Consider the following 25240-nt stretch of genomic DNA (forward strand, 5'->3'; position numbering starts at 1 on the left):
TTGAATGCAGAAAAAAATAGTTGATATATCTGGGAGTGAATTTTAGTGAGGATTAAGAAGAAAAGAAAAAGTATATTCTTAAAAATAATTTTTCTTAAAAGATGTTTAATAATTTCTTTATGGGAGAAATTGCTTACAAAGGCAATATTTTCTAACATATTTAGAATGTTTTGGCATTTATATGAATTTTATTTATTGATAGTTCTTTGTTAATGTTGACTTGCTCAGACTATCTAATAGCAATGATTGGAAGGTTGATACAAATCTTAGCTCACTGGTTAGGATATGCCACCTCTGTATTGAAAACTGTACCTACCAAACAAAAAGACCAGACACTGGTATTATCTGTTTAATTGTGTTCACCCTAAATTCTCTGGTTCTTAAACTTTTATTTTTCTTAAAACATCCAGTCTACTTGTAGTTGTAAATTGACCATATTGTTTTTATTAAATTTCTTTTTGTGTGTGCATATATGTTTTTGGCATTAAAAAAGTAAAAACCATTTTAATATTTAGGAGCTTTGTAAAGAGAGATAAGGCATCTTTCTAGCTTCACATTTTTTATTATATATGTATATTTAGAAAATTAGATTGCTGAGAAATTTAAAAAGGAAAATAACTAATTAACATTTTAAAGGTCACTTGCAATATTCCATCAAAGTAATTCTTAGGGAGGCAGGAAAATATTCTGTTAATCATAGCTTGAATGGTGAATTGAGAAAGCCAGAAAAAGTTGAGAGGGCAGTGCTAGCAGAACCAACTTTATCAGGAACATACTAACTAGATCTTTATTGTGTTTTTAAATTGCTTCCATTTTTCTGTATATGATAAAGATGAATCTTATCTTGAAATTCTGTTTTGGCAATTTTCCCATTTGTGTTTAAAGGCACTGTGGCTGCAGCAGCTGGCCTTCAACCTGGACAGTGTATTATCAAAGTAAATGGCATCAATGTCAGCAAAGAGTCACATGCCAGTGTCATCGCACACGTGACAGCCTGCAGGAAGTACAAGCGTCCAATGAAGGTAAACTGAAAACTTGCTTAGAAGGTCTAGGGGACAGGATGAGGTAGCACCAGAGATGTTGGCAGTTTCCAGTTCTAAGTTCAAATTTAAGCACAGCATTGTAAATCTCATAATGACTTCTACCTGCATAATTAATTAGAACTGTGTTTAAATGGTTGCATTTTATTGTTTCAATATTATTACTTGTTTAAAAAGTGCTCTAGGGTATTTTCCTATTCACTTTGATAAGAGTTTATCACATTGCCACACTTGGGCACACTCCTGTAAGCTTGTAATCCCAGCATTTAGGAAGCCAAGGCAAGAGGATTGCTGTAAGTTTGAGGCCAGCCTGGGCTACATAGTGAGTTTAAGGCCAACTGAAAGTACATAGTGAGGCCTTGTCTCAAAAAAAAATTATCAAATTGAAATCCAAAGGTTTGAGCTGTTTCTTTAGAATGTATAATGATCATTGTGTATCCGTCTGAATATACGAGTTATAAATACACTTCATTACAAGATTTGTGTGAAAAAGTAAAAACTGTGAGTTTTATAGTTTGTGTTTTTTGTATATATTTATTTAGGTAATTGGACTTAGCTTTTAACAGAAGATATGAAAATGTACTTGCCAGTATTTAAAATTTTAAGCATTATCCTTTGATGCCTAAGTGCAACAGAAAGATAAAATTGGAAACATGATTTATAAGCAGGTTTTATTATCTCATGATAAAAAGTGAAAAATGAACTGCAACAGAAATTTCTTTCAATGTAATCATCTAGATGCAGAAGGGATTTTTTTTTTTGGTACCAGTGATCGAACTTGGGTCCTTGCACTTGCGCAGCAGGCTGCGAAACCACTGAGCTAAATCCCCAGCCCCCAGAAAGGATTTTAAAGGCGAGACTTTGTATTTTTTTTTGTCATGAATGGGAAATACTCTTCTGGATTTGAGAATATGACTTTGTTTCCAAACCAGGAAGAAAAATGGCTGTTTCATCATAGTCCTGATGTCCTGCAAAATAGTGAACTTACATGGAAATTACTTATTAATTCTGCTTTCTAATAAGATCAAAACTAGCATAGCAAATTGGAACTTATACAAAGAGTTTAGGTTTCACTGATTGATAGTAGCTCAATAAATATTTGTCGAACTACCTGATTGAATGCACTTTTCAGAAGACTCATCTGAAATTATCAAAGGTTTTTCCTTTCACCAGAATTTTAATAAGGATCCAAACTGAAATATTTGCATTGTTTTCTTTGTCACTCTTCTTGACTGCCTCTGGGAGAGATGTTGATCAGTGAGATGATTGAAAAGAGCAATAAAGTAGATAGAACATGCTCTCTGAGGTTTCTATTACAACAAAACAGACTGCCCCAAATCTTGGTGGCCTAAAATAGCAGCGATTATCTGTTTCTATTTGACTGTGTGGTGATTCCCATGAAGTTACTGCTGTGGCTTTTTCTGGAGCTGCCTGAGTACCTGGTTCCTCTCCTCATAGAATCCTACTTTATATGTTGGGATGCCTTCAGAAATCCTGTACATGGCTTCCCCTTAGAGACTCCATCAGAATTTCCCTTTCTGCACGGTGTCTGGATTTCAGGAGGGAATATTACAAGCAAATAATCCCTCTACTTGGAAGGTACTTATGAGTGTTCCTTTGGAAAAATTGAGTCACAATGCCAGGCCCACGGTAGTGTGGGAAAGAAAAACTGAAGCTGTGGATACTTTGGATATGGCACATTGGTGGCCACAACAGTGATTAGATTAGCAAGCATTTTTTGTTTATTTTGTTTCTTTTTGGTGCTAAGGATAGAATCAAAGGCCTTGTGCATACTAAGCACATACTCTACCACCAAGCTACATTACACTCTGAACTTCTTAACTATTACTTAATAATTTATAGCAATATAACAAACAATTGTGAAGCTGATGCAAGAGAAAAAGTGGATACTACATATTGAGCCACATTTCAGTGACACAGTTTGATTTGATTTATCATCTTCTCTGGGAAAACTATAAACCTTAAAGTAATGCAGTCCTTGAGGCATTTATTTGGTAGCCATTTCATCTCTGTTCATTCTCCAAATAAGATTGGAACTGCTGTTTCAATTAAAATATAGAATTATTCATGACATAGAAGAATTAAAAGATAGTTACATGACTTGGAAGCAAGTGAAATAAAAGTGGTTTTTGTAGTGTTCGTATTGGTTTATTTCAAAACAGCATTAAATGTATTAAAATATATGTGATTATTAGGAGACTAAGTGATTTGTACAATGACAGATAATTGATTCATCAAAAAGTTTTCCATTCAATTTTTGCTTATTTAAGGTGTAATTTATATCATTTTATGATATACTTGAGACATTTATATAAGGCAGTTCTTTGGAACACATCTTTGGAAAATAAATTTACATAAAAAGAAATTTAAGCTTGAAAAATGTCATTTTATTAAATTGCCTTTGAATTTCCATTCCTATGTTGGTGTTTTTTCTCTTTTAAATTTTAGTAATTTTACACAAGTTAGGAATAAATGAGATGATCAACTCTTCTTCTAAAGCAGGTTTTATGAAGTGGATGTTCACTTTAGGAAGCACTGATTCTTCTGAGGTTTCTTTCCCCTTCATTTCCAGCAAGATTCCATACAGTGGGTTTATGACAGCATTGAGAGTGCTCAAGAGGATCTCCAAAAGTCTAACTCCAAAGCCCCTGGAGAGGAAGCAGGGGATGCTTTTGACTGCAAAGTAGAAGGTATGTGGCTTTTTTTCTTCTCACTTGCTGGTTGTTTCATTTTCTTCTCTGCCTGTGTCTACTCTCAAATCTTAATGATCTTATATGTTTAAGCTTTATCTTTCAATCTTAAGTCTTTGTCACCAAATAGGTGCCATGCCAAATATATAAGTAGCAGTTTCTAGTAGCTAACATGAAATAGCTAGATCCTGTTTAGTAGGTAAATTTTAAGTGGTTTACGTGAAATTTTTATTTAGTCATCAAAACAAAAAACTTCATCAAGTAGGTATGATCATCCCTATCCCTTTTATAAAGGAGAAGAAATTGAGGCTTACATAGTTCAAAGGCCTTCTTCAAACTACTTAAGTGGTAGAGTGGAGATTCAGACCCAAGTTATGTCCTGTTTCCCTGTTTGGAGTTAAAAGCTGCTTAGAGTTTGCATTTCCAGTGTGGTGCACAAACTGGCAGAAGCTGCACCACTGGGAGCATCACTGCACTTGATAACCATGCAGGAACTATGCCCCACTTGGAATTGCCAATCAGAATCACTATAGTGACAAGATCTGATTTAGATGCTCATTAAAATTTGAGAAGCCCTAGGTTACCTTTGCTGCCTTGTGTGTGCCGTGTAGTTTCTGCTCTGCCATGCCTGTTTGTTGTCCTTGCCTTGGAGTTGGCTGATTATGGACTGAAACCTCTGTGAACTCACCGAGGAGGTGAGCCTCTCAGGCTACCGTACCACTGGCCCAGAGTGCTGAGGAACAGAGACCCTCCCCAGTGCCAAGAAGATGAGTCTCTTTGGCCACCATACCACCACTCCAGAGTGCCAAGCAGAGCCTCCCCCCCCCAAGCGCCAAGGAGGTGAGCCACGTGGGTGCCAGCACCCCCCCCATGGCTGTGCTGAGTCATTACCTGGATCCACACCTCAGAATTGCAGGGGTCATAAAAGACATTGTTCTAAGCTCGAGAAGATAGAGTAGAAGTGAACAACAGAAAGAGGGCCTCTTTGAGGCTCCTTGAAAATTAAAGCCCACCGGAAAAGTGAAGAAAATCTTGTCAATAAAGCCGTATCAGACCACCTTAGTTGGGGGAGCAGTGGTGTGGACCAGAGTGGCACGGCTGCAAGCGATCCCAGCTGGGGCTCCACCCCGACCCCAGAGGCTGGGGTACACTGGCACAAGCCAAGGGCCCTCCTGGAAAAGAGCTGCACAGGCACACAAGCAACAGCGAGAGGTTTGCCCCATACCATCAGTAAGTGCACGAGACCCTAGACAGAAGCTTGCTCATACAACAGAAACTGGGGGACACAGCCCCCAGCCAAAGATCCTCCCAGACAACAGCTACATAGGGGCCCTACCCAGAGGCACACCTAGCTACTATCCCAAGTGTGCACAGGCCCCAGCCGGAAGCCTGCCCAGACAACAGGTCAGCTCAGGGATCTAGAAGACCACCACTGTGAACCCAGGAATTGGTGTACTGGTGAGCAGCAGAGTAAAGGCTGCTTGGTGGTATGCTGAGAATTAAAGAACAATAGGTGAGCAAAAAGTTGCCTCAACAAAGGCACAGCAGGCTGCATCTGTTGAAATGAGAAGATACATAAATAAGTCTCAAAACCAGACTTCCAGATCACATAAGGCAACTGCAAAGGGATAGGAGATGGAACAAGCTGATACTCAACGACCTGGAATCCCTGAACTGGCTACAAAAAAGGATCTGGAAAAAATGAAATCAAAAATAATTTCTTAGATAACAGCAGAGATTGTGCTCATAGTGCAAGACATGATTAATAAATCTAGAGAGAACACAGATAAAAAAAATAGAAGATCTGAGGAACATGATGGAATCCCAACAAAGGAAACAAATTGAATCCATAAAACAGATGCAAACAGATTTCCAGGAGATTAAAAACTCCATTGAAAGTTTATGCAGCAGAATGAGCCAATGTGAAGACAGAATTTGAGATATAGAAGACAAGATGGCAATTGGTGAACAGGAAAAGAAAAATCACTTTCAAATATTAAGGGACCACGAGAAAGCAATCCAGCAGCTGCTAGATGATGGAAAGAAGAATAACATAAGACTGATTGGAGTCAATGAAGAAACAGGAGAGAGTGCAGATGACATAAAAAAACTGTTCACAGAAGTGATGGCAGAAAACTTCCCAAGCAGGAGAAAAGAACTTGACATACAGATAAAGGAGACATATAGGACTCCAACTAGCCTTGATCAAAAAAAAATCTACACCTAGGCATATAAGAGTTAAGATTTCAGAAACCCAACAGAAGAACAAAATTCTACAAGCAGTTAGAGAAAAGAAACAAATCACACGCAAAGGAAAGTCCATCAGAATCACAGCAGACTTCTCAACGCAAACCCTCAAAGCAAGAAGAGCTTGGAATAACATATTTCAAGCCCTAAAGGAAAACAACCTCAAACCCAGATTGATGTACCCTGCAAAACTATCTTTCAAAATTGATGAAGAAATAAGATGTTTTCATGACAAAGAGCATCTTAGGAACTTCATGAATACCAAACCAGCACTCCAAAAATTTTTAGACAATATCCTTGGAAAAGACAATGAGGATCACAACCCCAGGAAGCCCAGCAGAATGAATCTATTGGGCACAACAAGAAATTAAATGGAAAGGGGGAGAATCCAACAAAAAGAAAACGTCATGACAATAATAAGTCAATACATATCAGCTATAACCATCAATTTTAATGTCTTAATTCACCAATCAAAAGAAATAGAATGGCAGAATGGGTCAAGAAGCAAGATCCAACAATATGCTGCATACAAGAAACACACTTAATTCAAAAGGAAACTCATAGACTGAAAATTAAAGGGTGGAAAACATTACTCCATGTGACAGGAAGCTGAAAAAAAGCAGAAGTAGCCATCCTCTTTGCAGATCAAGTGGATTTTAAACCAAAATCTGAAACACTTCTGGCCCCCAAGAATGTCAGATAAGGGATAGTCAACTTGTATGTACAAATCTATTACGAACATGTGTTTTCATTTCTCTTTAAGTAAAAACTTAAGAACAGAACTGTTGGTCCTTAACAGTAATGCAAGAAATTTCTATATTGTTTTCCAAAATGATTTTATCATTTTACATTCACATTAGCAGTATTAAAAAGTTCTAACTGGTTCACACCTAAGCTGGCTGATATTTATTCTTTTAAAACTTTTAACTTCATCTCCCTTATGAGTGTATTAACGATCTTGTTATACTGATTAGTGTTGTTCTGATTCTAGTGTTGCACACCTTTCCTTGTGCTGTACTGGCTATTTATCATCTTCTTGTGTCTACTTTTTAATTGGGTTGTCTGTTAATGAGCTGTAAGAGTTCTTTATATATTCTGGTCGTAGGTTATAGATATTCTAAATATGTTGTGTTTAAGGACTACTTTTCATTTTCTTAATGCTTTTAAAGTTCTAAATTTTGATGGAATCTCACTTATCAATTTTTTTATACATTATGTTTTTTATATCCTAGGAAATTCTTTCCTACCCTAAATTCATGATCATTTTCCCTTATAATTTCTTCTTAAAGTCTTATAGTTTTAGTGATTCATATTTAGGTTCATAGATTCTTTCAACTTATTTTTATGTATGGAAATAAAGGGTTGAGGTTAATTTTTTACGTATGGATACTAGGTGTTCTAGGATCCTTTGTTGAAAACACTATCTTTTCCTCTGCTCTTGAGTTTATGTTCTATAAAATGTTAATGTTAAATAATCTTTCAAAAATCAGTTGACCATATATGTGTGGTTCTATTTCTAGATTCTCTGTTATTCCATTATTCTGTATGTCTTTCCTTATGCCAACATTGCCTTACTTATTGTAGCTTTAGAGGAAGTCTTAAAATTAGGTAATAAATGGGCCAGGGATTTAGCTTAGTGGTTCTGCCACCTTTCTTGCAAGGACAAGGTCCCAAGTTTGATCCCCGTTATCAAAAAAAAAATTAGATAATAAATGTCTTCCAACATTGTTATTTTTTTTCAATATCCAGTTCTTCATTTATAGCAAGTATACCTAGACCTGAATTTTTATATATAACTTGTGTTTTCTAATCTTGCCAAATTCAAATTTAGTTCCAGGGGGTCCTAGAGATTTCTTAGTATTTTCTCTGTAGGTGATCATTTATTTCATCTACATATAAAGATTTTACCTCTACCTTGCCAATCCTATGCTATTTGTTTCTTTTTATTGCTAGACTATTTTGGTTTAGGCCTATGTTTCAAAGTTTAATGGACAGATGAAGAGTAGGCATATCTGCCCTTGTTCCCCACCTTAGCAAGAAATCATTTTATCTTTTCCATTCATATAAAGCGTTTTTGCTGGAAGTATGGAGTACATGTCTTTGATCTGTTGAGAAGGTTCTGTTCTACTTCTAGTCTCCTGATAGCTTTTACCATGAATAGCTGTAGAATTTAGTCCAATACTTTTTCTGCAACTACTGATAGGATCATATGGCTTTTTCCCTTCTTCTGTTAAATTGATGACTTAGAGGGTTGGATCTTCCAATGCTGAACCAACACTGCCATCCCTATAATAAAACCACTTTCTACATACTGCCAGATCTGACTTCTACACACTTGATCTTAGCCAAAAGGCCTAGAAGCTATTGGCTTCTAATTGTTTTGTTAAACAAATTTCTATCTATTTTCATACTTTTTTCTTCTATTATCTTTATCCAGTTTTAGGATTAGCACAATGTTGATTTCCTAAAATGAGGGGAGAAGTGTTCCTTCTTTTTTCTGCTTTGAATGTTTGATGTAATTCATCAGTTAAAATGTATATGACCCTGTTGTTGTCATATAGGTAGGTTTTCAAGCTAGAAATATACTTTCTTTAATAGGTACTATTCAAATTTTATATTTCTTCCAGAGTCAGTTTCATTAATTTGTCTTCCAAGGTACTTCATAGAAGTTGTCAAATTTATTTCAAAAAAGATTTTTGTAATATGCTTTCAATATCCTTCTAAATTCTGTAAAATCTGTGGTAATGTCCTTTAAATCTTGATATTGTAATCAAAAATGTATAATTGATATTGTGTAATAGGAAGAAAAGGTCTAAAGGAGTAGGGGAAGTGGGAGGGGTAGGGAGAAGGAAAGAAGGGAAAAGAAAAAAATATAAGAAATGGAAAAAAAATGGAAACAAAGTCTTTGAAAATAGGGAAGTGTGGAGGGGGTAAAGGGAGGGCAGCGGAATGGGGAAAAAATAAGAACCAAGATATATCATGTGAAGGTACAAGATCTCAATGATGAATGTAACTATATTTTATACCTAAAATGTAACAATAAACTTTATAAAAAACATTGAGAACCCCTTGTCTTGAATTTCCATAGATCCTCTAAAAATGTCTTGATTTAAGGAACTCTTACTGTATTCTAACACTGACAGTCAGGAAAGAAACAAACAATGGAGAGAGAGAGAGAGAGAGAGAGGATACTTTTAATAAAGATCTTGTCATTTCTGTTTCCTGAGAGGAGCATTCCAGCAGCAAATGTCCATATTTAGTGGCTTCTTTGCCAAGGGCAACCATGGAAATTATATTATGTCTACATTTGACAAATACCTTGAGTTATTGCTTCAGAACTTTTTAAACAGGAGTCCTTATGTCCTTTCTTGGATTTTCCTAGTGCTTTTCCAGTTGTACTATTGATAGGTGTCTATCAGTTTTTTATTATATCACTAGTTTCTTCCAAACCAGTACAGCCAATTAATCTACTATTTGAGCACATATTACTGACACCATATGTGTGGGGATTTTTCCTCCACACGAAGCAGTTTGCCTCCTCTCCAGACACCAGCTGAGTGTTCTGCACTTCAGTTCTCATACTGACTGCCAGGAGTTGGCACAGGCCCCATGGTAAAGAGTTCAGTCTGTCAAGAATGCCCTCACTTCGTGTGCCTTTTGCAAGTCCCAAATTTTCACCTGTATTTCTGACTAACTGGACTCTTAAGTACAGGTTTCCTACCATATTTTCTTGAGTCCAGCAATTTGTGAGAATGATTCATCGAATTCTGTAAGACAGTTTATTTACTATCACAGATTTATTACAAAGGATAACAAATGAACAGCGAGACAGAGAGGTGCTCTGGGTCTGGAAGGGTGTCCAGCATGGGAAATCTGTCCCCATAGGGTTGGAGTGTGCCTTCCTCCTGGTATGTGGCTGTGTTCTGCGATTTGGAAGCTCTCCTATCCCTATCATTTTGGGGATTTTATAGAGGTCCATTATGTGACAAGAGTGACTTTATCTCTGACTGTTGGTTATTGAACAGAGGACTAGGGGTGACCCTGAAATTACCAACCCATAATCACATTGCTGATCACTCTGACAACCAGTCCCCACCTTGAAGTCTGGTAGGAGCTCACCAGGGATTACCTCATCCATATAAACCTGGGTATGTTTGAAAGGAGCTTAGAATGAATAACAAAAGACATCCCCATCATCTCTGTTGCTTGGGAGATTATAAGGATTTTGGAAGCCTTTTTTGCAGAACATGGGCCAAAGACCAAGTATACATTTCATATTGTATTACATCTGTATATGCTGATCATATGAGAGGTACCTAGGAAATCTGTTTTCCCTCCATTCTTGGAAGGCTGCATGCTTGGTAATCTTTTGGTAATATCAGAAATATCTCACCCTTTTTGAGCAGTAAAACTGTCATAATAATATACAGTGTCTTTTGTTTAAAATAAGAAAAGCCTCAGAACCTTATCTTGAGGTTTTATTCCTCATTTGAAATAAATCAGCATTGGTACCAAATTGAAAGGTAGATTGGTTGATCTGACTGTTTTGGGGCTTACTCACTTTAAGGTAAACTGATGTGCTACTTTAGTCTGTATAATTTTTATGGCTTACTGTCCCATTATAAGAATTTTTTTACATATACTAATATCATTTTCTCTTATTTAATATTTACTGTTAGGTCTCCTGACAGTTTTTCACTTGAGATGTTAGGCATTTTTTGGTTAGCTGATTGATTGTAGGTTTTAAAAAACATACAGGCAGACATTTCAGATTGAAATTTTAGTGCAGGAAGCAATGACAAATTTTCTCAATGAGCTCTGTCTTCAGGATCTATTTGGAAACTTTAGGCATCTTCTCTGCTGAATAAATGATTCCTGCATATACTTTCTGTTTCTTCAATATGACCATCTTTGTAAAGTGTTTATGCTGCTTTGAGAAAATATTCATCTAATATTTGAGGGTGTTTTAGAAACCTTGATTTTAAGTCATGCAAACGTTTAATAAACAATCAAAAGAAATACAAAACTATATCTATAATGTTTGCATTGGTACAAATAAGTCTACAAATGGTCCACAGTTCAAAGTGGATTATACAGATTATATTGGTCATGTTAAGGTAGTGAGATTTTGATCATTCATGTAGTTTTTTGGAAAATTGTTGTTTTTCAAAATGTTAACAAGAATAGATGCTTCCTTTAGCACATCAGATTTAGCCATGCCTTAAAGAAGTTTTAAAAAATTATTTAGAGACTCAAAATTATTTAAGGAAATGAACCAACCCTTCACGAATTTGCTGATTTGAAACAGCCTGTATTCCAGAGGCGATTGACAAGTTCAACACCATGGCCATCATTGATGGGAAGAAGGAACACGTGAGTCTGACAGTGGACAATGTCCACCTGGAATACGGAGTGGTATACGAGTATGACAGCACGGCTGGGATCAAGTGCAATGTGGTGGAGAAGATGATTGAGCCCAAAGGATTCTTCAGTTTAACTGCCAAGGTATGAGTGACCCTGTGACAGCAGGATCTTTGTTGTAAGTGAAGCAATTGAGCCCCTCACACCCCCCGCTTTAAAAAAGGGAATGGCTGTACATGTTGCAGATGAGAGTTCATTCAACTCCCTTTTCTTTTCTCCCATTATTAAGCATGGGCACAGTCTTCCTTTTATTGATCCTTTGTGAGCACAGTGTTTAGATGAGACTCTTCAACAGTAAAGTGTTAGTTGATGAGACAAAGAGGTCATTGCACTGATTAAGTTTGTTGCATCAGTCAGTGAAGCATTGTGACTATGTTTCAGATGGTTTTTAGGATGTTATGTTTTTTAATGTGCATTATACTCTGATGAGTACTTGAAGCCACAAAATATGTACATTGTAAGAAATTTCACGTGTGTTGTCAAAAATTGCAGGAAGCCTAGACATCAGTTTATGAATAGGTCCACAGATATTTGTAGAATTCTCATTTGGAAGGATATCACCATGAGGTCCTTAGGCAAAAGCCAAGATGGTGAAACAAGAAGGTAGTTTATATTCAGTGGATAAAATGTTTTTGGAAGAGGTGACTCTATGTTTCCTTTTCATGGCCCTTTTAAAAGATAAGAGGCTCTTACTGTACCATCTGTAGGTCTGAGATTTAGTATTTTGTTCTACTTTTATATCATCCTCTGAGAATTCACATATTACAAGTCAGCATAATGAGATATAGATCCTATACCTATATTTTAAAATTTTAATTCTTGTTTCAAATAACCTCTAGTTGAGATAGTTACCATTTATTACATGTATTTTTAAAAAAATGTCATATGAGAAGGTAATATAGAAATCCAAATGAGTTATATTAAAAATAATTATTTTCTCTTTTCATTTTATATTCTGAAAATCAACTTTAAAACATCTCATCATTTTGCCACTGTTGTTATAAAGTAAATATTTTCAAAGTGCACTCTCTTTTCAACTGTATTGTGCAATTAATAGGATCTGTCTAAGAGTCCAGGGCCAGGATATTACATTTTATCTTATTTTCCAGCTATTTCAAGTTTGTAAAATTACATGCATTAGTCTGTATATGATAACTATATAAACTAGTATTGTAGGTATCATTTCCATTTTACACATGAAGAAAGTCAAAGAAGCTAAGAAAGTTAGCCAGAACCATACTGCTAAGGATAAAAGCAGCTCTCTTTAATGTTGGTACTTAAACAAAATCTCCCTTTTCAGCATAACAGAAAAGTGGAGATGGTAAGAGAGCTGAAGAAAATATAACACTGATGCATTTTGTCTTGCAGAGTACTATAAAAATATTGTTTAAAGGTATAGTCCGTCCTTGTGATCGCTGAACAATCATTAATGCTGCAAATTAATATAGTGCATAATTTCAATTCATTGGAAATTCTCAGTGATGTAATATATTCTCACACATAGACTTACAATTGACTCACATATACAAGAATATTTGCTGGTTGTAAACATCATATGGATACTGTTTGATGGTCTTACCAGCTAGCAAGAGCTCAGACATTGCATAAATATTAATTTATTCTTTACCAAGATAACTGTTCATTTATTTATCCCTTCAGTGAGCATTTCTTAATTGCACAATATGTGCTTGGTTCTCAGTTACAAGTAAAGACACTATTGCTTTCCTTTGCTTTTTTGTTCTACTACACAATTGAGAAAAAGAAATATTTTGAGTGACTGAGTAAAATAGAGATGTGTTCCCACATCAGAATGTACTGATGTATGCAGCAGGGAACCTTTGAAGACTCCTTGTCTCCCCAGGAAGGCTTTTATAGTCAGCAGAAGGTGAAACCTGATATTCTAGGCAGACATGACCGGTCACTTCAGTGACAATGTCTCACTGAACATGGAAATCCTGGCGAGCTGCTAAGAAAAGACCAATACAGGAAAGTCACACTGTAGTGTAAACTTTTGAAAATTTTGTGTGTCTACTTTTGAAGTTTGTTTTGTTTTGTGTACATTTATCACTATAGATTCTTGAAGCCCTGGCTAAAAGTGATGATCATTTTGTACAAAACTGCACCAACCTTAATTCTCTAAATGAAGTGATTCCTGCTGACCTTCAGAGTAAATTCAATGCCATTTGCAGTAAAAGAATTGAGCACATACGTCATAGAATATCCAGTTATAAAAAGGTAAAGATCTTATAAAAACTTAATGTAATTATTAGTGAAATTATTATTCAAATGTCCAATTAAAGCTATTCTCATATTTGTCAGGTACCAATTTTTGAAGTAATGGTAACATTGTATAAATATCCTAGTCTGTTTAATGTTGCTGTAAGAAAACTCTTGAGACCAGGTACTGTAGTTTATATAGAAGTTTATTATCCCACGGTTCTGGAGGCTAGGAAGTCCAGCATTGAGGAGCTGGCATCTGGTCAGGGGCTTTTTACTGCATTATAATGTAGGAGGGTATCACATGGTGAGCCGAGCTCCTGCTACCTCAGATCTCACTCTCTTGTTTTAAAGCCACTAGCGCCATCATGAGGGCTCCACCTCATGATTTAGTTCCTAATTTTAATTACTCCCTAAAAGCCTCACCTGCAAGTACTGTTCATTCATAAATGAATTTGGGGAGTAAGGTTGCAGCACGTGAATTTTGGGGCAACGCATTCAAACCATACCAGTGACAGGTTAGTGTTAGTTTTCAGTGTCTCTACTTCCTCATTTGAACCTTTGCAAGCCTCTGAGGTGTGTTATTTCCATCATTTTCAAAAAAGCAACTGCGGTATGAAGAACTACTTTCTCATAAAAGAACTGGGTTTTAAATGCAGATATCTAATTCTGAAGTCAAATTTTAAAATTACATGATAGCCTTTTTTTCCCCTTTTTTTCCAGCAAAAAGAATGGAAGGCCTCAATCAGAAAGTATGTGAAAAATAGGCATTTTAAGTTGATCGATTGGTATATTCATTTTGCCATTTATTTGTCAAGTACTTTCTATGTGCCAAACACTATTCTAAGTACCAGGAATATAGCCAGGAGCAAGACAGACAAGATTTCACCTCTCATGATGCTCACATTTGTGTGGAGGAGACAGCAATGAAGTAAATGAATCTCTACAAAGTAGGGTACTCAAACATTGAAAAGAGTTATGAGGAAATCAAAATAGGTGTAGTGGGCAGTGCCGGGGGTCGTTTTAGATTGGGTGGCTAGAGAAAACCTCTTTAAAAAACTTGTTTCTGAATGACAGGTAGAACCTTCCATTTGAATTGGAGGGGAAACATCTTGGTAAAATCAACTGGTGGTACAGAGGCCCCAAAGGAGAAAGAAAAGGCCAGGTGGGCAGATGAGTCAGAGACTTCAGCAGGAGCTAACAAAGAGCTCTGGAAGTATTGTGCATTTTGGAGCTTTGGGAGGAATTGGATTTTGTTCTTCTGCCAACAAAACCAATTGGAAGGTTTTAAGCAGGTGGATAACATCATTTAATGTAGGGTTTTGAGAGGGCATGTTTTTGTAAGAACAGGCTTCAAAGAGTAAAAAGGGAGAAATCAAGAAGTTAGAAACAATTATGATAATCCAGGAGAGCAGTGATAATAGCTTGGACTGCAGTGAAGATGGAGGAGACAGAAAATTAGAAGGATTTGGGGATATATATTTGAACTTAGAATTAATGAAAATTGATCTCCAAACATAACATATAAAAATTAAATTTTTATTTTATTTGTATCAGTAGGAGAGTAATTAAATTTTTGTCTCAAAGAGTGTAGTTGCTTATAATTTTGTACTTCCACACTTGAGAATATTATGTTATACAGTAAATGAATATTATTTGACTGTATTTTATGTTCTTGGTATTGTAAGTGAAAATAAACCTGTATTTGTGTAAATGAGAACAGGGATGCACATGTGTGAAAATCCAAGGGACTGTCTAGTTGGTTACAGCAGGCAGACTGAGATGAAGGAAAAAGAGGGAGGGATCATTATTTTTTTCTTCAAGCATGTCTTGTAGTATTTGATTTAAGTGTGCATTGCTGTTTTAATTTTTTTGAAGTCCAGTCACATAACCGAGAGTGATCTCAGGATCGCTGACCTGTCTGTTTGTCCTCTTTCCACGACTGATGAGCTCAGCTTACCTACTTGCATTTGGCAACAGTCTACAAATGTGCCTTTTTTGGATATTGAAGGAGAGGAAATTCTCCTTTTACTTCTCCTTCCTGTGTAGGATGTGACAGGGTTTTGAAGTAACATGTAAAGGCTTTAAGCAAATGCAAATTCGTATTATTCTCCTTTTGAACACATTTGAAAAAGAGTTATTCTGCATCAAGATAGATCTGTAGAGGATGTGTACGGGATCAGATGGATTGCAAGTGTCAAACCGCTCACTGTGTCTGTGTCATTTTCTTTCATTTCTTTGCTTTTCTTCTTACTTATCTCCATCATTTCATCCAACAAAAACACTGGAAATAGCTTAAAGAAATGTATATGTAAGGGCTAAACAATATTTAAAAACTAGAATCAAGATTGATGAAGCTGCATTATGAAAGATGAAGATAGCAGAGGATGAAACAAGATAGATTTATTTTTCATTCACATAGAAGTTCAACCTGACAGGAGTTTAGTGGGGCAGGGCTTGACAATTCTTTAGGAATCTTCTCCAAATTATATTTTTGCTCTTTTTTCTAGGATATTGGCCTCTTCTCCAGGGTCAAAGCTTGCTCACCATGTCAAAGTTATAACACCCTAGATGAAGGAGAAAGGAAAGGCAGAGTGTAAAGAGTAAATACGGAACTTTCATAACTTCAGTCCAAATAAGTTTTATACTTAATTGGCTTAACTATCTGCACAATAGCCTGCCTTTGTGTTATTTCTGACTGTTAGCCAAATGATTGTAATTGGATTTAAATATCTTGCCATGGTCAATGATTTATTAATAAGCTGCCAATGCATTAAAATTTGAAGTCTTATCTCCAATATTTGTTTATTCTTGTCAATGTGCAAATATTCCTTTACACTATTTCTTTGTATCATTTATTATACATTGCCCACCACACTCTTCTCTACCTAGTGTTCCATTTCTTTGACCTCTTTCCTGAAAAGAGCTCTCTGTACCTACTGTCAGAACCTATGTCTCAGTTACCTTCTCCTCAGTACACTCCAGTTGGTCCCATGTCCCTGCTGTGTATCTTAATGGCTATATTTTTTCAAAGCCTAATCACAGTCTTCATTGTATTCTTTATCTTCATAGCACCTGACGCAATTGACCTTGAACCTTTCTTTAGAAATTCTCTGTAGCAATACAAGTGCCTGGCTCTTGTCCTTTCTTGTTGGTGGCAATTCCTGATTCTACCCTCTGCAGTGTGTCCTGCCTGTTGTCTTGTCTGCCTCAGGTTTATATGCATTCTGCCACTGAATACATTTTCCATCCTGTTTCTCTTGCATTCTTTTGTCTTTACCTGCAGACTGCGCAGCCTTTTCTCCCTGCTTCTTGTCACTCATGGTCTAGGGTGAGCCATTGTCATCTTTCTCCTGTAAATTGTCCCTGCTCCCACCTGTGCCCACCCAGTTTGTTAAGGCCTGCCAGATCCCACAGAATGTGTGCCTCCCTATACCATGTACCTCTCCGTTGCTCTGGCCCTTTGCCTTCCCATTTACCATCTGCTCTGTGGTATTCCTTGAACACACCCACCCTGGGGCTTTTGCACTAGCTCTTCTGCCCATCAGATGCTTCTGTCTAGATATCCACATTCCTTACTCTTCCCCTTCCTTTGAGATTTTGCCTAAATGACAACCCTTCAGGGAGGTCTTCCCTGACTACTCAGTTACAACTGGCCATCCAGTCTTCGCTTCGTCCCTGAAGCTCCAACCCGTTCACTCTGCTCTATTTTGTTTCAATTATATTTATCGTCTTCTCACATTATACAGTTGACTTACTACATTTTCCCCTCTCTTACTAAGAATAGTACAAGATACTGATTTGCCTTACATTTTATTTGTCACTCTGCTAGCTGCACCTCACTCCAAAGTAGCCAAGGTCTCTCAGTCCTTTGCTTTTGAGACTAAGGTTCAGTTTAACTCTATGTGACATCTGTTTATAATACACAGACAGCTGTGCTTATTACCATTATGATGCTTGACATCCACCAGGTGAGCAAAAGACAAGAAATTATTTATAATGATAAAGAAAATTACAGTGTGCTATAATGTAGCATATAACTAGGAAAGTGGAACCTGGTTTAGGACTCAGGGAAGGCCACATGATGATTTGCTAGATTCTAAAGATGCACAGGAACAAGTTTGGCAGTGAAGGAAGGAGAAAATTCTAGTACAAAGGCACAGTGAGTAGATAGATAATATATGAGAGAAACTATGAGAAAGTCATATGTTTGTTTATATATACGTATATATACATGTTATATATGTTATATATAGTTATATGGATAAACTGGGTGAAGATCAAATTTTGGGCAACTGTGTAGAAGGATTTGAATGGAAAACCCCATTGCAAGGTTTGAACTAATGGAGCAGCTACCCTTGGAAGTCATAAATCATTTCAGTATCACTTTATTGTCTGTGGCATCAAAACTAGTCTTCAAGTTGATTCTGACCCAAGATCTCATTTATGATTAGAGGAGGTATGGGAAGTACAATTATCCTTTCATTCTGGGTCAACACCACCATACCTGACTTTCTGGCCTGGATACAGAACCATGCTTTGGGTCGGCTTTCTAATAATATTTGAAATATTACCTTCTTCTCCTACTCTTGACTTGATATCTATATTGCTTTGTTATCTTGCCTTGTTTTTAAGATCTGCTTCCTATCCTGGTACCCTCGAATGCTGTTTTCTTTATTACACTCTCTCAACTACTAAATAATATGTACTTTTTGCTTCTGTTATTTTGCTTTATTGTTGGGGTAGTTGGATCTTCTGGCACACACCTGTAATCCCAGAACTCTGGGAGGCTGAGGCAGGAGGCAAATGTTTTAGCCCAGCCTGGGCAACTTAGAAAGACTCCATCTCAAAATAAAAGATTAAAAAAATGATGTATGTGTGTTGGTTTGGGGGTGTGTGTGGTGATGTAATTCAGAGCCAAGGGCTTGGTTTCAATCTAGTACCATGAAAAAAAGAGTTTGCATTTTGAAATAAAAATTTAATTTCTAAAAACTTTTAATTTATTTCACTTGTGTCAGTTGACATGATTTAATTTTCTGTTGATTTTGTTACGAACAATGCAGGTGAAATGTTTGTGTTATTATTGTGTATTCAAGTACTTTTTATTTCTTCTTTAATTTGCAGTTCTCTCGTGTGCTGAAGAACAGATCCTGGCCCACCTTTAAACAAGCCAAATCTAAAATCTCTCCATTGCACAGCAGTGATTTCTGCCCTACCAACTGCCATATCAATGTGATGGAAGTTTCTTATCCTAAAACATCAACCTCCCTAGGGAGTGCCTTTGGTGTTCAGTTGGATAATAGGAAACATAATTCTCATGATAAAGAAAATAAATCTTCTGATCAAGGTATGTTAGCTTTTGAAATGTTATCAAATCATACAAAGTAATTTAGGCAATTGCAGCTATTCCTGCCCCTTAAAATTTGATAGATTCCTGGTTTGCAAGCAAGCCTACCTTTAAGCATCTGCAGAATGAAAATAGAGTTGAGCATTTTCATTATGTTCCTTTTAGGAAGGGCTTTTTTTTTTTTTTTTTTTTGGCCTTCCTTGTATTTATGATAGGCACACCTCATCTGCTGTGAAAGCCAGTAATATGAAATGACCCTATAACTTAGAGAAAAATATCAAAGGATGTGAAGTGCCATTCTTCACCATTACAGAGGACAAGGGATTGAACTAGTTGTAGATTTTAATTACAATTCTCCACAAACTTTAATTCTGAATTAAATTCAGCTCTGGATTGGCATTGTATTTTATATAAGCTTGGACATCTAAAATATACAGGACTAGGCAGCTGTGATACTGGTATCACAGCTATGGAATGTGATTTTTAACAGAGTGTGTTTAATTCTTCAGGGAAACTGAGCCCTATGGTGTACATTCAGCATACAATTACAACCATGGCAGCCCCCTCGGGTCTGTCTCTGGGACAGCAAGGTGGCCACGGTCTCCGGTATTTGTTAAAAGAAGAAGACTTAGAGACTCAAGATATCTATCAGAAACTGCTGGGCAAACTTCAGACTGCATTGAAAGAGGTGGAGATGTGTGTTTGTCAAATCGATGAGTGAGTATTTTGTTATACTTTTACATTTACCTAATAAAATAACTGTAGAAAGGGTGACTTTTTTTTTTTTGCTTAAATTGTTTTATTGGTACATTTTCGGTATACGATATGTTTACATTTATCATTGGGTGCTTGAACCTGTACATGATCTATCTTGGTTCTTATTTTTTCCCCATTCCCTGTCCTCCCTTCACCCCCCTCCACCTTCCCTATTTACAAACACTTTATTTCCATTTTTTCCTTTTCTCATAATTTTTCCTTTCCCTTCTTACCTTTTCCCTTCCCTTCCAACTTTCCCTACCCCTTTGGACTTTTCTTCCTGTTTCAAATTATCAATTATTCATTTTAATTATTTTAATCCTTATTTACACTTTCAGTTTCTCACACCAGAGAAGCTATTTAGTATTTACACATGTGTGTCCTATTTATTTCACTTAAGAATATGGCCTCAATATGTATCCATTTAGCTATAAATGTCTCTAGTTTCTCATTCTTTATGGCTGAGTAGTACTCCATTTTATAAAAAAAACACATCTTCTTTATCCAGTTTCCAGTTGATGGGCACTTGGGCTGTTTCCAAGCTTTAGCTATTACGAACTGTGCTGCTATAAACATGGGTGCACAGATAGCACTGTGGTATGATTCTCTTAATTCTTTGGGGAAGATCCCCAGCAGGGGAATAGCTGGGTCAAATGGGACCTCTAGTGTTGGTTCTTTGAGGTATCTCCATACTGATTTCCACAGTGGTTGCACGAGTCTGCACTCGCACCAACAATGGAGAAGTGTTCCTTTCTCCTCACACCTGCACCAGCATTTGTTATTGGTTGATTTCTTGATAGCAGCCATTCTTTCTGGGGTGAGGTGGAATCTTAGTGTTGTTTTCATCTGGATCTCTCAAATGACCAGTGATGTTGAACATTTTTCCATATATTTATTTACTGCTTTTACTGCTTTGTCTGAGAAATGTCTGTTCATTTCAGTTGCCCAGTTTTGAATTGGGTCTTTAAATTTGGGGGTCTGATATTTTTCAGTTCTTTTTATATTCTAGATAGTAGCCCTTTGTCTGAAGTACAGCCGCTAAAATTTTTTCCCCACATTTTAGGTTGTTTCTTAGCTCTGTTGGTGGTTTCTCTTGCAGTGCAGAAGCTTTTTAATAAGATGAGATCCCATTTGTTGATTCTTTGTGCTAGTGTCTGTGCTACTGAGGTTTTGTTCATAAAGTCTTTTCCTATGCCAATGTCTTCAAGAGTTCTACCTAACTTATCTTCCAGCAAGTTTAGTGTTTCTGTCTCAATATTTAGATCTTTAATCCACTTTGATCTTAGTTTAGTGCATGGTGATAGATATGGGTGTAGTTTTAATCTTTGGCAGGTTGAAATCCACTTTTTCCAACATCATTTATTAAACAGGCTATCTTTCCTCCAGTGAGGGTAGTTGGCTCCTTTGTCAAAGATGAGGTACCTGAGCATGTCTGGAGTTGTTTCTGCATTAGAAAGTGTGACTTTTGAAAAATAGTTCAGGGCACTATTGTAGTGTACATCTGTTATGCTTCATATCTTTCATAGTATCTCTTGATAGATGAGTACTTGTTAAATGAGTAAGTTGAAAAAGATATACATCCACAACTAGTACTTTATTCAGTTTTGATTGAGTAATTATCTACTAAAAAGTAGTCTGAATATCATGACTAGTAATGTGGAAGTTTTAACCAAGATAAGATGGAGGCAGTTAATAAACACATTTCTAACTAGATCAACTGTAATTTTTATTTAAGAATTTGGAAGTTGGAGAATTGCCTGATCTTTGTAAAATGATTTGTCGTATCCTGGTATAAGATTATGGTTCTTCCACATCTTGTCAAAGTAGCTCGGTACCATCAAAAATCATGACTTTGGGATAGCTGTTTCTCATTTATAGAAGTAGGTAAATAATAGTAATGAATTTCAAGTTTTGTGGTGAAAATTATAGAAATTAAATGTAAAACAATCAGCATAGTGTCTGATAATGTGCTTACTCATCCATTCAAGAGTTAGAAATTATTAAATATATTCAAAAGTAGTAGATTCTGAAAATGATGTACATACTATTATCCTATTTTTATTATTTACTATCTATATGGAGTTGTTGATTTGCATTGATAGCAGATAGGGATTATTTACCTCACACACACACACGCATATCATCCCATAGTTTCATGGACAGTTCAGTTTAGATACGAAATATTTAGAACTTACTCCACAGTTTTGTTGAAACTAGGCACTAATGAAGTCATAATTGACATACTGTCCTATTTTATATATCTTTGAAATTGAGAGATAAAAAATTGCCATATTGTGCATATTTTAAAAGTTCGTATTTTTATGTTTTATTAAGTTTTATGGATAATTTAGAATTAAAACTCTGTTTTCCTTAGTCTAATGAACTAGTTTTTAAAATTTTTTATATTAGTACCTGTTGCCAGTACATAGTAAATACATCGTGAGGGAAGAATTGGTTTTTAAGGTTCTGTTTGTTTGTTTGTTTTTTGAAACAGGGTTTTGGTATGTCATTCAGGCTGGCCTTGAACTAGGTAGCCCAGGCTGGCCTCAAACTCATGGGGAACCTCCTGCCTCAGCCTCTTGAGTGCTGGGATTACAGGCGTGTGCTACCACGCCCAGCTTGCCGGTGTTGGTTTTTAAAAGTTACTTATCACATTTTATACATGAAACTGAGACTTCCCCATTAGAGATGAACTGAGCAGCCTGAAGTTGCTGAATGAGCCTGAGATTATTTTTAAGCAGTTACACGGTACTTCGAATTATCTTGGAAACCCTGTGACAGAGAAGTTTCTATTTTATGTCATTCTGTTTTACTTTATTTAATAAATAGGAAGGTTTTGTTTTTATTTTTGTTATTTGCAGTTCTTGGGATGGAACCCAGGCCCTCGCACAGGCTAGGCAAGCACTCTACTGCTCAGCCGCATCTCCAGCCCAGTAAATAGGGTTCTATTACATGATGATTCTAATTTAGAAGCCAATTCTTTTCCCCTTTAGGTAGGTAAGAAGTATAGAGAAGAATCATAAATAACATTGAACTGTAGATGTCAGCTCTCAAAAGGATTTTTTAGGAGAACATCTGGACTAATCTTGTATTTCCCGTCAGGCCAAATTGTTATCCTCAGTATTACTGAGTCCTTTGTCAGTGGCAGAATTATTGATATGCACATGCTTATACTGCTTATACTGCTTCAGAGACTCAGCTTCTAGTGCAGTGTTAGCGAACCTACGGCATGTGTGCCACAGTGGGCTATTTGTATCATAAGAGCTTTGCCATCACAGCTCTAGTGCATCAATTGTCCAACCTTGCTTGGTCATTATCCAGCCTTGTTCTTTGTTAGTTTATTGACTTTCCTTTTTTTTAAGGTTCAAGTAAAAAAAAAAAACCTGAAGAGAAAAATTTGAACCAAGGAAGTCCCTTTATTTGGTTTAAAATGTTTATATTTAAAACACTAATTGCATAAAAGGATTGGGTATTTTGTTATCTCAAACTCCTTAAAAATGATTGTTTTTCACTTACGATTTCCCCATTCTGTTACTCTACAAGACTGTTCACAGCTCTGCATATTTGTTAGAAAAGTGACATGAAATGAGCAAATAGTTGAAAAACTAACTTGTTTTTTTCTGTGTACACCATATAATTTAATTCTAAATAGAAACATGTTCCACATAATTCAATCTGTAATATAGTCACTTAAAAACATTGCAGTTGTCCAAATGCCTGGATTTGCCATTGCCCTTACTATTCAGAGATGCTGCAATGCAGTCAAGCTTAACAAATTATCTAAAAAGCTAGTTAACAGTTTTCTCACCAGGCAGTAATTTTTCTTGGTCAGAGGGGAAATGCAGACCTCAGATGCATTGCCAAGTTTTAAGAGAAATTGCTTCCTAAGATCTCATCGCTAGCCTTTCTAGAAGTCATTCATTCCTATGAAGGGCCTAATGTGGAACTTGTCTTATCATGAAGTCTAGAGACTTGGGAACTCTTCTATAAATAAAATTTCCTTTAACACAGAGGCATTTTGCTAAATCTGCCTACTTAACTTCACATTCAAAGATAGAGATGAATTTGTTGTCCAGTAGCATGAGATATAGTGATACTATCAAAATAGCCAAGGCTTTATGATTTCCATTTCACTTTGAGAAGCTAAATACATTTGTCCTTGAATGTGTTATTTTCTGGTTAACCACACTTAAATACTAGAAATAAATAAATGGAAAGAGAATTCATGTGTAGTCCAAAACCTTCGATGAGATTTTAAATAGAGGATGTGTGTATTCTCCCATGAATGAATCAGAGAGTAATGAGGGCTAGTGAACATAGGAAATTTGGAAACAGATTTCATTTTGCAACTGATGGATGCTCCAGGATTGAGTAATGAGCAGACTGCATCAGAAGACGGTTAGTGACTTGGGGGTTACAGATAGGACTAGTGGTGTTGGTGGTAGAATTAGCTTTTGAAGTTTCCTCAAGCATGCTGCTCATGAATATACAAATAGAGGGCACAGTTTCAGAAAAACCAGCATCTGTTAAAGGTGCTTCTGACCCAGGCAGCATTGCACTATTATATGCATTGACTTACTTCATTCTTGAAGTTCCTCAGTTTGCATTAGGAAACACTGGGTTGTATCACAAATACCACAAATTTAAATTTGTTTCCAATACTGAATTATATTTTCTGTATACTCAAACTGCTTCTGCCTCACCTTTAGGGTTCCCCCTCTCTGTTAATAATGCACCAACTCTTACAATTTGTCAAGCTAGAATCCAGGTATCATCTTTGATCTTTTTCTTTCCTCTCCTTTCACCTCTAATACTGTATCAGGTTCTGTCCATTATGCTTCAGAATCTGTTGAGCTCTACACTCTAGACTGAGTCACCACTGTCCCTCACTAGTACCAAAGGAGTTCCAAGCTGTCTTTCTGATACATTCTGTATTCAACAGATGCCATAAGGATCTATAAAAGTGAATTGTTTGGTCCACTGCTTAAAACCACTAAATGGTGTTACATTGCTGTGAGATTATAGCTGTCCTTTGGTTTCTACAGAGGATTGGTTACAAGATATCCCACAGATAAAAAAAATCCCAGGAGGCTCAATTCCCTTGTATAAAATAATGTGGTATTTGCACATAACCTGTGAACATTCACTTTTATGCTGTGTTCATTCTCCTATATATCATCTCCAGATTATTTATAATACATAATTTAATATAAGTGTTGTATAAATAGTGGTTTATTGTATTGTTTGGGGAATAATGAAAATTTAAAGTGGACATGTTTAGTATAGGTGTAGTTTATTTTTCTCAGTATCTAATCCACAGTTGGTTGAACCCTTGAGTGTGGAACCCGCAGATCTGGAGGGCTGACTATAATATCAAGTGTATTATTGTGGTCTACAAGTTCCTACACGATCTGCCCTTGACCACCCTCCAAACTGATGGCACTGAGCTCCAGCTCTGTTTCTGGAAGGTGACTGACCACCTCAGTGCCACTGAGAGCCCC

The 25240-nt window shown here is 36.4% G+C and overlaps 1 protein-coding gene across 3 annotated transcripts in view; it reads left to right on the forward strand.

Annotated features, from left to right (window-relative positions):
* Positions 1-25240, forward strand: part of Prex2 (phosphatidylinositol-3,4,5-trisphosphate dependent Rac exchange factor 2) — a 262543-nt gene that overhangs the window by 141854 nt on the left and 95449 nt on the right. For 2 of the 3 annotated variants that reach the window (XM_013071229.3, XM_013071231.3), the window contains 6 exons: positions 886-1022; positions 3634-3751; positions 11307-11503; positions 13493-13654; positions 18761-18983; positions 19493-19700. In XM_013071229.3, coding sequence (XP_012926683.2) covers positions 886-1022; positions 3634-3751; positions 11307-11503; positions 13493-13654; positions 18761-18983; positions 19493-19700 — 1045 coding nt within the window. The remainder of the gene's footprint in view (positions 1-885; positions 1023-3633; positions 3752-11306; positions 11504-13492; positions 13655-18760; positions 18984-19492; positions 19701-25240) is intronic. The other variant, XM_004842082.3, reaches the window with a different exon arrangement.

Source organism: Heterocephalus glaber, unplaced genomic scaffold (assembly GCF_053883595.1).
Source record: "Heterocephalus glaber isolate CG9 unplaced genomic scaffold, H.glaber_assembly_v1.0 deba00001553, whole genome shotgun sequence".
NCBI classification, from domain to species: domain Eukaryota; kingdom Metazoa; phylum Chordata; class Mammalia; order Rodentia; family Bathyergidae; genus Heterocephalus; species Heterocephalus glaber.